Source organism: Canis lupus, chromosome 3 (assembly GCF_003254725.2).
Source record: "Canis lupus dingo isolate Sandy chromosome 3, ASM325472v2, whole genome shotgun sequence".
NCBI lineage: Eukaryota > Metazoa > Chordata > Mammalia > Carnivora > Canidae > Canis > Canis lupus.
The window spans coordinates 25,830,348-25,842,474 of record NC_064245.1 but is presented as its reverse complement, the minus strand read 5'-3'; the positions used below and the strand labels follow the sequence as shown (position 1 = coordinate 25,842,474).

Below are 12,127 nucleotides of genomic sequence, written 5' to 3'. Positions count from 1 at the left end.
TGAACATTATCATATTAATAGTTATCATTTACTAAGCACTTATTACTGACCAGGCACTGATCTAAGTATTTATGCATGTCAATTACATGAGGTTAGTACTATCATTGGTTTCATTTTGCAAAAGAGGAAATTTAGGCTTAGAAAGATTCAATTCATTGTTTTAAATAGTGATTTTGACTTCAGAAGCTAAATATGGGCTTCAGAGGCTTCAACAGTCATGGTTTATAACTATACACTTTTAAGAGTCATTAAAAAGAAAAATATGGGGAACCTACATAGGACCACAATTTTTACAAGTGATTCTATGTGATTGTCCTGTTTTGTTTATGTCAGCTATGAATTCAACAGGACCAATTTGCTCTGATTCTTGATTTTGATTGTCCTTCACACAGTATGCCAAGAATAGTGGAGAAACTCTAAAGCTATTACTGCCTTCCTGGAGAAACTGGGAGCAGGAGCAGACTAGGTAAGATGTTGTAATCCAGGTATGAGATGATGACTGGTTAAAATGATGGTCTCTTCATTCATTTATTTCTTTAATGTTGACTGAATACTTGTGCTACACTATCCTCTATGTAAGGTGCTGGAAATATAAAATAACTATGATCTCTGCTCTCACAGAGTCTAGTGGAGAAGCCAGAGATTAACAAAATGAATAAGTAATAACAAAATGAATTAAATGTTCTGAAGAAAACAGGAACCTTTTAGAAGTCGTAACTAAGAAACCAGACCTAGGTGGGATGTCAGGGAAGACTTCCATGTGGAGGGGATGTTTCCGCAGAGATCTGAAGGATGATTAAGACTAAAATAGATGTGTTGGGGAGGAGGAACAGAGAAACAGAGAGCACATGTGGCAGAAAGGACAACAGACTAGAAAGATCCTGATCAAAGTCTTTGAGGATAAAATGTAGCAAGTGGTGCCTGGGTGGCTCAGTGAGATTGAGCCCTGTGTCAGGCTTTGTGCTCAGCATGGAGTCTACTTAAATACTTTTCCTCTCCCTCTTCCCCTCCTCCTACTCACACATGCATGCTCTTTCAAATAAATAAAATCTTTGGAAAAAATGCAGAAAGCAAGAAGCAGAGCTGGTAAGGTAAGGCTGAAGGGTTAGCTGAGAATGGACTAAGCACAGGGCCTTAAAATGCTTAGTTGACAGATTTATAATTATTATTAAAGATATTGTTCCACTGTCTTCTGGACACCAGTGTTTCTGATGAGGTCAGAAATAATTCTAATCATTGTTCTCCTATTATACCCATAGTGTTTTTCTCTGTCTGCTTTCAAGATGTTTTCATCATAGTTTGCCTGTGATATACTCAGATGTGGGGTTTTTGGTATTCTTGCTTGGTATCTTATGATCCTCTTTGATCTGTAAATGTATATCTTTCATCACATGAGAGAAAATTTCACTTACAATTTCTTTAAATAATTGTTTTATGCTTCATATTTTTTCTCATCTCTTTTGGGCCTCCAATTATAAGTGTATCATACCTTTTGATGTATTTTTCATAAATCTCTGTTTGTTCATTTTTGAAATTCATGTTTTCCTTTTTCTTCAGATTGGATCATTTCTATTGTTCACCTTTATGTTAACTCACTCTTAGTCGCCTCCAGTCTGGTGTTAAGCCTATCCAGTGCACTTTTTTATTTCAGATACTACAATTTTCAGTTTAGGAATTTCCATTTAGTTCCTTGTTTTAGTTTCTATTTCTCTGATGGGACTTACTATCTTTTCTTTCTTTTTTTTTTTTTAAGATTTTATTTATTCATGATAGACACACAGAGAGAGAGGCAGAGACACAGGCAGAGGGAGAAGCAGGCTCCATGCAGGGAGCCCGACGTGGGACTCCATCCCGGGTCTCCAGGATCATGCCCTGGGCCGAAGACAGGCGCTTAAACCGCTGAGCCACCCAGGCTGCCCCACTTATTATCTTTTCATTTTTATGATCATAGTTTTTATTACATTCTCAAGCATAGTTATAGTAGCTGCTGCAGAATCCCAGAAGCTTTATTCTAGCACTTGGGTCATCTAGGGATTGATCTCCATTATCTTTTCAGTTAATAATGCATGTATTTTCCTGTTTCTTTGTATATCAACTAATTTTGAACTGTATTGTAGCCATTGTGAGTGATACTTTGTAGACATTGTGTATTCTTACTGTTCCTGTGAAAAGTACTATTTTGTTTCTTTTTTTTTTGTTTTTTTTCAGGTAAGTAGTTAACTCAAACTATAAAACTCTTGTCTCCCTAGGGGCTGGGACAGCCCTGTTCAGTTCTTTTGGCATTATCTAGGAAGGCTGGAGTTTCTCTTGTACATACATGATTCAAGGTTCACCAGAGATTTAAGCAGAAAACATAGATTTTAGGGCTCTGCCTCTCTGGTTCACTCCTTTCTTGAATTTTCCTCCTCACATTTCAGTAGCTATGTTTTCCCCAAATCCTCTGGCTCTTCAGATCAGCAAATGTGTAGGTTTTCTATCAGAAATTTAGCTAGAAACAGACTGGGGTCTTTCTTCAGGTTTAAAATCATGAAAAAATAAACAAAATGAAACAGAGAAAGTTAACTAGTACCACCCTCTTCAGTGTTGACTTCCAAATGTTCTAAATTTGCTTTTGTTCACTTGTCAGCTGTCAGAGTAGCTTTTATTTAATGTTTTTTTTTCCCCAGAGTTCATAATTGTTATCTCTATGACATTTATTTATTTATTTTTTTCTGATAGGACATACTTACCGTGCTCGGTACTTATAGCTCTTGATAAGGAAGACATTGGGAGAAGATAAACAACATACAACATGATCAGATTACCACCTTTGGAAAAATGCTGTAGATACAGTGTAGAGAGGAGACCAGAATGAATGGAGAAGATCAGCTTAGAAACCACTGCTGAAGTTCACATGAAGGATGATGGTAGCTTGGCCTAGGTGGTGGTAATGTAGGTATAGCACAGTGGCTGGGTTTGAGTGATGCCTTTTTTTTTTTTTTTTAAGATTTTATTCATTTATTCATGAGAGAAGAGGTGAGGGGAGGCGAAGGGAGAGGGAGAAGCAGGTTCCTTGAGGAGCAGGAAACTCTACGTGGGACTCTCAACTAGTTAAGCCACCCAGGCGCCCTGACTGATTCCTTTAAGGTAACATTGACAGGACTTGGTTCAATAAGTAGAGCGGGAAGCAAGGTAGAGAGAGGGATCAAGAATGGATGACTCTGAGATTTCTGACCTGCACAACTGGATGGCTTGCATGCCATTCCTGAAAGAGTGAATCCTGGGAAAGATTCAGAAATGAAATAGAGGGAAATGTGAGTTTGTGATATTTCAAAATAAGAAATGGATATGGAGGGTGGAGAATGCCTCAGATACAGCTTCAATCCTCTAGGCTTAATGAGCTAGAAAAATGGGGCTACTGCCAGGAATGAGATTTAATGCCAAAATGATAGTGAACATATTTGATCTTTTTTTTTTTTTAATATTGAGAAGATATTCTGGAATCTAGCAGTGGCAGGGGTGCGGGGGGATGTCACAGCAGTACCTTGGGGGCTATGACTGTGATCATTATTTATCATAGTAATATGGCTGTAAAGAAGTGCTGGTCAATAAGGAACTGTTGGCTGGGAAAATGCCAGGAAAAGCAGTTTTTATATTATTCTTACTATATAAAGTAAAGCACCATGGTGCAGCATTTCTCTGCATGGATTCAGTTATACCTCGGCTAAACAAAATCCATTGCTTATATGGTGCTTCTCACCATGGAGTTTTTAACACAGGTATTTCCATGAGTCCAAATCGACTGTATCCTAAAGGTTTCTTTAATGTTATATTGTTATATAACTATTATTCCAAAGTAATTGGTTATCAATTGAATCTGTCTATGGTTTGAGTTTCCAAAGAAATTTTCATGACAATTACAGGAGGGCAACTGTTTATCCATTACAGTGCAGAGGCACTAAGTGAGGTAATAAAAGTCACTTCAATACTCACATAATATATTCAATTGCCTTGGCAATAGGCATCATTATTATTAGCAACCTCAATGACTTTTACACATGCTTCTCTTAAATATGAATTAATTTTATATTCACGCTTCCATTATTTGTTATTATAATCGACCTCAAATACTGATAACTGTTAAGACAGAAACCAAACAGACCTATCAACAAACAGATTGGCATAAACATAGGACTAAATTTTGTGGGCAGTTAACATACAGGAGATTAGAAACCCTATTGATGCTTAGTGAGAAAAGCAGGGCTTGGCAATTATCTGAGCTTTACTTTGGCCTTCTGTAAAGAGTCCTAAGACACACAATCTTAAGCTCCTTCCAGCTCTAGTATTTTATCCTACCATATTTTCCTTCAAAATGTACACTTGCTGAGTCTGTTAAGTGCCTTATGCAAAGCCTGACTTCATTTTTAAAAAGGGATTCCAAGTTCTGGACCCATCCATCAGGGACCTACCCATCCATAAAAGTGGGAGGTTTTTATTTAGAGCTTACTGAGCACTGGAGAACTAGCTTTGGTTTGCATGCTAATTAGCCAGGCAAGAAATAGAGAGGTAAACAGATCGATATACAAAATAATCACAGATTGTACTAAGTGATATGAAGGAAATAAAAAAGAGCATTGTGATAAAATTGCTGAAAGGGTACATATGTAAACAGGTGGAAAGACTTCTCTGAGGAAAGGATCTTCTGGCTGAGATAGGGTGAAAGGGGCCAAGAGAAGAGCATAATAGTATAATGAGAAGCAGGTGCAAAGGTCTGAGAAGAGGCTTAAATAGGCGCACGGGTAGCAACAACCTGAAGGTAGAAGTGAGCAAAGGACAGGAAGGGCTAGGCAGGAGAGATAGGTGGGGGGCCATGGAATCAGGCTCACAGAAATCCCACGGTGCTGAGATGTAAAAACCAGAGATTAAAAAAATAGACTAGAGCCCCTGGTGTCTGGGGAATATTTTTCTTTGGCGGCTACAAAGTCATCACAGAAACTCCCCAGACCAAAAAGAAATAGGTCATTAAGGGTGTTATGGACAGTCCTTGCTCAAACCAAGACGGCTTAAGAATCTCAAGGCCACAAACTCTCCTTCCTGTTAAGTTTTCAATAAAAGACCAGCCTTCAAACCTTCAGTGGCAGCCTGTCGGGACACCCCTCACCCCTGAGAGCTTTCTCTGTACCCTCACCTAATACACGTCCATTGCTTTGCTCCCTCCCCTTTGTCCCTGACCTTCATCCTGGGACTCGGGGACAAGAACCACGCTCTCCTGCTTCCTCTTATCAATCTAGACCTTACAGAGATTTGCAGAGATGTAGACGAATACCAGGCTTCTAAGTAGGTCTTTATTACTGTTGAAAATATACTTGTTTTCCCATAAAACTACATCATGGGCTTATTCCTGTTCTCCTAAAATGAATTAATTTTTAAAGATTTCGAACATGGGGAATATCAACAAAAATAACGCACATCAACAAAAGCTGTCGGGGTCCTCACTTAATGGGGTAAAATAGAACTAAGACTAAAATGTTTGAGAATCACTGGCCTAGGTCCGTCCCCAGGGCTCAGCACCACACGTCCCCTTGCCCTCCCTCGCCCTCCTCCGTGACCCCGGGTCCTGCAGTGGCGCGGCCTGGGCTCCAGGCGTCGGCTTCCCCCTGGGGAGGGTGGGCCCGCACCCTGAGCCTCGGGCCCCTCGCCCGTCCCCTCCCCCGCCCCCTCCATCCCCGCACCCTGAGCCTCGGGCCCCTCGCCCGTCCCCTCCCCCGCCCCCTCCATCCCCGCACCCTGAGCCTCGGGCCCCTCGCCCGTCCCCTCCCCCGCCCCCTCCATCCCCGCACCCTGAGCCTCAGGCCCCTCGCCCGTCCCCTCCCCGACCCCCTCCATCCCCTCCCCGCGCGCCTCGGGCCCCTCGCCCGTCCCCTCCCCCCACCCCCTCCATCCTCGCACCCTGCGCCTCGGGCCCCCCCGCCCGTTCCCGCAGAGCGCCGCGTCCCCCCGCCCCCCGCGCCCTCGGCAGCCCCTACCCGCCAGGCAGGCGGCGGCGTCGACCCACTTGAGCAGCTGCCCGGCGCTCAGCTCGCCGCGGGGGTTGGCGTGCGCGGGGCTGATGGCGCGGCTCATGCGCACCTCCCCCGGCGCCGCGCGCTCCATGGCCGGCCGCAGCCGGGGCCCGGGTCAGGGGCGTCGGCGGGTGGCGCCGCGCTGAGCCCGCCCCGCTCCAGCCTCCACCCACCCCCGCCTCGAATCCCGCTCCCCGCAGGGCCGCCAGGTGCGCTGCCCGGGGCACTCGGGGGCCGCCAGAGGCGCTGCGGGGGCCACTCGGGGGACCGGGCCGTCAGGGGCGCTGCGGGGCACTCGGGGGCCGCCAGGTGCACTGCGGGGGCACTCGGGGGGCCGCCAGGGGCGCTGCGGGGGCCACTCGGGGGACCGGGCCGTCAGGGGCGCTGCGGGGGCACTCGGGGGGCCGTCAGGAGCGCTGCGGGGGCACGGGGGGGGCGGGGCCGCCAGGGGCGCTGCGGGGGCACTCCGGGGGCCGTCAGGAGCGCTGCGGGGGTACGGGGGGGGGCGGGGCCGCCAGGTGCGCTGCGGGGCCCCTGGGGGTGCCGGCAGTACCGCGGGGAGGGCCGCGGGGAGCCCTGACCCAGCTCAGCAGAAGGCGGCTCCGGACCCCGAGGCTGGCGAGGCTGCGAACGGCTGTGTTCCTACCTGGGCAGGAGGCAGCGGCCTTGGAGGATTCTGGAAGGGCCTCCCGGGGTCGTGGGGGACGCGGGGAGGCCCCCACCGCCTGAAGACGTCGGGCGGCCGCGGGGTCACAGGCTGAGTGGTCAGCTGCGGCCCAGGGGACTGTGGCCTGAGGGGACCGCCCCCCCCTCGCTGTGCGGCCGTGGAGTGGGCGCTCCTAGTTCCAAGTATACCTTGGGTTCTTGGGATGTTATCATAGTCCCCCCCAAACCCTTTGTTATTGATCGTTTCCTTAGGAAGCGGCTCCCACTGCCAGACCCGCAAACGCGAAGCGCGGTGTTGCAGGCCCCTCGGAGGCGCTCAGCGGAGAAGGGCCATCTTTCGGTCTTATGGAGAGAATTTCAGGCTAGAAACTGTCATCTCACTATGAATGATCCAGCAAATCCCGAGGCACTCATCTTCAGGGGAGAAGAAATCTAGAACATTCGATGAGAATTTCCAGTCTCGCCTGTTAACAGGTCACAGCTGTTACACTCCTAGAGCTGACATCAGTGACTTTACCAAGCCGCTCTCACTGAGGACATGGTGACACCAGAAAACCTCCAGCATGTAGTACGTTCCTAGTTACTGTGCTGTTAGGGCCGCTGCACCTGGGAGAGCATTTGCAGGTGAAGGAACCAGGCCTGGAGAGATGAAACATGTCAGGCATGCAGCTGACATAATAGGAACAGCTAGGGAAGGAGGAGGATCTGGTTTGACCTCAGGGCCCCTGATTGTCCACCGTAGCCTACCACCAACCCTAATCGACTCCAACAGTGTGGTGATGCTTTCTCGTACCTATGCAGCCTGCCAAGCCCCAGCCTAGAAATACTAGAGTGGAGATCCTGGTGATTTTGCTTCTCTTTTAAAATATTTTAATAAAGAGAAGAACTGTGGCAACATGGCCTTATTAACTTTTAGGAGCCTCTGTGGGCAGGTTTCCATCCTATACAAGCATAAATAAAAATTGGATGCATTGTTAGGCAAGCACTGGTTTGGCTTTTATAAAGAGGATAAAAATGACTTTTTAAAACAAAGGAAAACTCATGCCTCCAAGATGGTCCTCATTTGCAGTTATTATAATGCATATGAAATATACTTATTTCAATCACAATGTTATTACTCATATCACCCCTCTTTGGAAAATGCCTCTACAGGTTCCAATACCATTTTGGGAGATTTGTTCAGCATATCAAACATCAGAACAATCAGATATTGTTCAGCATATATTCATTCCATCCACTGATAACTTTATGGGAGGCACTTGTTAATGTTGGGCTAGGCCACATGACTTGTTTGGAATGAAACATGGGGAGGTAAGGGTGTAGTTCCAAGCCTATCCTTTGAAGCACGGCATGTTCCTACTCTCCTGACCTCTGCCATGGAAAGATTATATGCGTGAATAGCTTTCCCATCAGCATCTGGGTGCTCTACTGCACACACCTATTGCAGAGCCCCTGAGCCAACCTAGAGACCTGCAGCCTGAAGCTAAGCCGCCCAGCAGGCATGCAGGCTCATGCCTGAGACACAACGACTTATGGTTGCATGACCTGTGATTTGGGGAATGTATGTTACACAGCAATAAGTGATGGTTACATGTATGAATTTCATTTATTAGTATCTTAGAAAATTAATTAAGTTACCAGAAATAGGGTATGCATGATGTTGGTTTTCTTATTTTGGATAAAAAAATAGTGACAAAGTGGTAATATCATGTATATACTCATTAACTTGGTTCCTTGTAAACTGGAGGAATTTCAAAATATTTTAAGCATAGGTGTGAGAAGGTAGCTTTCCTTCTGGAAAAAGGACAGCTTGTAGTTGCATATGTATGTGTAGGGATGTTTGATCCAAAAGCAGACAAGTTCACAAACTCACCATTGTGTTTTCTTATGTGTATTATCTCCTATTTAGATGTCTTTTGATTATGGTTTCATATCTTTTGTTGGTTTCCCACTGATTTTCGTTTTCAGCCTCTGCCTGAAACTACTGTTCTTATGTTTTTTGTGAATGGTCTCTTTTTCTCCCACACAATGAAAATGTCATCTGCATGTGTGAACATTTGCTGTATCCTTTATCTGTCAAGGATTTTTGCTATTATGTTTAAAGAAAAGGCTTCCATTTTCCATTTCTGTTGAGAGACATCTTTTGAAGATGAGCAGAATGTGAAGCCAGCTTGATTTTTAAAGGTCATGCACAAGAGCAGGAAAGCAGATCGGGAGGCGTGTGGAAAGTATGGTAATCACTAGAATAATGAGAACTTCTTTAGGATGTTGGAGTGGGAAGGGAACCAGATAGTCTAACCCCCTCATTCTGGAGATAAGGAAATGAAATGTTTGCCCTGGGTCACATTGCAAGGTAGTGGTTAGGCTTTTAGAAAACTGAGAACAAGGGGTCCAAAACATAACAAGAGAGGTGGAAAAAAAAGTACCTTCCCCAAAGCCTACCCTCCAACAAGAATTTGAAAGCAAACATTGTATTTGGGAGCAAAGTGTAGAATGCACGGGTGGGGGAATCCAAGTGTGGCCCCCAGACCAGCAGCACAGGCATCTGGGAGCTTGGCAGAAATGCGGAATCTCAGGCCCCATCCCAGACCTGCGGAATAGGAATCTCCATTTTTTTAAGCTTCTCCGGTGAGTCATAAGCACATGAAAGTTTGTGAAGAACAACCTAAGTTACCCCTCCAAGGGTCTTTTCTCCAGCTTCCCCCCACAACCCTGTGCACGTCCCCATCCTTCACTGACTAGGGGCTGTCCTGGGGAGCACCAGCTCCCTAGCATCCCTGCTGACTACAGGGCAAGCGCTCTCCGGGTGACACTGTCAGCTTGGGCTGGGCACGGGCACAGTGAGGGCTGCGGGCATTCGGGCAAGGCACACAAAGCCATGACACTTCTGTGCTGTCTCAGAGGCCGCCAGGAGTCTTTCCATTTTAGGAATTGCCAACCTTTTCCAGGGTTTCTTCCTCTTCTTTGCTCCTGGACCCTATCAGTCTCACCTGAGGCAATTGGATCATCCCATTTAGTACCTGGAACCTCAAGCCAACCTTTTTCCTGTTTGTCCCTGTGCTTCCAATGGCCCCAGCTCTCAGACAGACCAGCATTAGCTGTACAACCCGGGGGTCACCTAATGCATGTGGAATGCAGCACTTGATTTTGTTTGAACGAAAGCCATGTATATAGAATCCAGGTTTTTTACTTCTCCAGGTTTCCTGGTTCCACCTTTATCCCAGGCACTACTCAGTGGAGACCCTACAACACTACTGCTTGTCAGTATGCTGTGTTATAGAGATTGTTTTCAAATACTGAACCAGGCTTGCATCTAGAATAAATCCCATGTTTTATATATTTATATGTAAAATAATATATAAATGATACATATATTTATATATAATTCTTTTTTATTATTACTGAATTCTATTTGCTAGTATTTTGTTAAGGATTTTTACAACTTTATTTTTTGGGAGATATTGGTCTGTAGTTCCTTTTTTTAAAGAATTTGTTCATTCATTCATTCATTCATTCATGAGAGACAGAGAGGCAGAGGCACAGGCAGAGGGAGAAGCAGGCTCCCTGCAAGGAGCCTGATGTGGGGCCCAACCCCGGATCCTGGGATCACGCCCCAAGCCTGGGATCATCCCCAAGTGGGTGGCAGATGCTCAACCTACTAAGCCACTCAGGCCTGCCTTCCTTCCTTCCATCCTTCCTTACTTTTCTTTCTTTCTTCTGACTTTCCTTCTTTGTCTAGTTTTGATGTCAGTTTCATCAAGTGAATCAGGAAGTATTCCCTCTATATTGTGGAAGAGGTTGTATAGATTTATTTTTTTATTTTTTAAAAGATTTTTAAAATTTATTGAGAGAGAGAAAGAGATCGAGAGAGAGAGAGAGAGAGAGATTGAGAAGAGGCAGAGACACAGGCAGAGGGAGAAGCAGGCTCCATACAGGGAGCCCGACTTTGGACTCTATCCCGGGACTCCAGGATCAGGCCCTGAGCTGAAGGCACTAAACTGCTGAGCCACTCGGGCTGCCCGAGGTTGTATAGATTTAAATGTTTTTCTACAATTCTCCAGTGAAACCATCTGACTGCTGTAGATTTTTAAAAAAAATTTTTTTGGTAGGTTTCTAAATTATAAATTCAACTTTTAAAATAGTTTTAGAGCTACTCAGTTTAGGTATTTCATATGGAGTGAGTTCTGGTAGTTTCTGGATTTCCAGGAATTGGTCTTGTTTGTCCCAGAGGTGATTTACCAAAGGTAGAGACTGAGCTAACATCTGACCAGGTGCCTGGATGCCCTGTGGAGAGCTCTCTTCTTAGCCCCTGAACCTGACCTTCCTTTGCCTCTAGTTTCCCCTCCGATCTCTTCAGTTTCCCACCTTCAGCTTTCTCTTGGTTTCTAAGCTGGCTCTCCACCAATTCCCTAACAGTGGTTCTCACAATTCTCTGGCCTTTCCCAGATGTACTGATCAGAAACTGTGGAGTGGGGTAATAATCTGCGTTTGAACAAAAATTGCATGTGATTCTGTTGTACACTAAGGTTTAACCACTGGGATGGATGGAGCTGTCATTCCAGTCTTTCCCAAGCATGTCTTCAATTTAACAGGGGCCCTTTGTAATCACTAAAGGAATTAGTGATGCAAGAGAAAGAGCCACAGTCTCAGGTCCAGAGACATGTGTTTGTGTCTGAGTTGGACTCTGTTCTTGCTGGTGTTGACTTTGAATATGTCACTCAGCTGATTTGTGTCATTAGGTTTTCTTCTTTTTTATAAAAAGGGTGATGCTCTCCCTACTTCGTAAGATTGCAATTTGATAACAAATGTAATTGTGATAAACACTATTAAATGAAGGTCCTTCACAACCATGAAAGTAATAATCCTGTTTTAGAGTTGAGAACACAAGGCCGATAATGTAATAAACACTCATAATATGTTTCACAGCCCTGTGAAGTGGGGGATTATTATAATGGCTATTTCATAGATGAGGAAACTGAAGCAACTTACCTAAGACCATACAAAAGAAGTTATAAAGCCAGGATTCAAATCCAGTGATCTGGTTGTTGTCTGAGCTAGGCTAAGTTGACCAATGGGGTCTGGATTGCACATTTAGGAAATGAGAGAGATGGGAGTTTACCCAGCTCTTTCTAATTCCAAAGGCCGAGCTCTTCTAGTCTAAGCTACTTCATTTGTTCATTCATTCATTCATTCATTCATTCATTCATTCATTCACGCATTCAGTGCATATTCATTAGTACCTACTGTGTCCCAGGGACTGTTCTAGGCATTGAATACATGAAATTCTGAGTAAAATAGAAGGAGTCCCTGCCTTTATAGAGTTTGCAGTTTAATAGATAACATAAGAAAGTGTGACAGAAACACACATCATCCTAATAAGAACAAAACAGAATGAAAATTACAGATCGAAACTGGCCAAT

At 44.9% G+C, this 12,127-nt stretch overlaps 1 protein-coding gene and 1 long non-coding RNA gene across 3 annotated transcripts in view; one reads left to right on the top strand and one right to left on the bottom strand.

Annotated features, from left to right (window-relative positions):
• ACOT12 (acyl-CoA thioesterase 12) overlaps window positions 1–6,140 on the bottom strand; it is a 51,875-nt gene extending 45,735 nt beyond the window's left edge. For both annotated transcript variants that reach the window (XM_025438162.3, XM_025438161.3), the window contains exon 1: window positions 6,006–6,140. In XM_025438162.3, coding sequence (XP_025293947.3) covers window positions 6,006–6,132 — 127 coding nt within the window. In that variant the 5' untranslated portion in view covers window positions 6,133–6,140. The remainder of the gene's footprint in view (window positions 1–6,005) is intronic.
• Window positions 6,004–7,598, top strand: LOC112653860 (uncharacterized). The gene is made up of 2 exons (XR_003132582.3): window positions 6,004–6,250; window positions 6,960–7,598. It is a non-coding gene; the product is annotated as an uncharacterized LOC112653860 (long non-coding RNA).
• The last annotated feature ends 4,529 nt before the right edge of the window (window positions 7,599–12,127 follow it).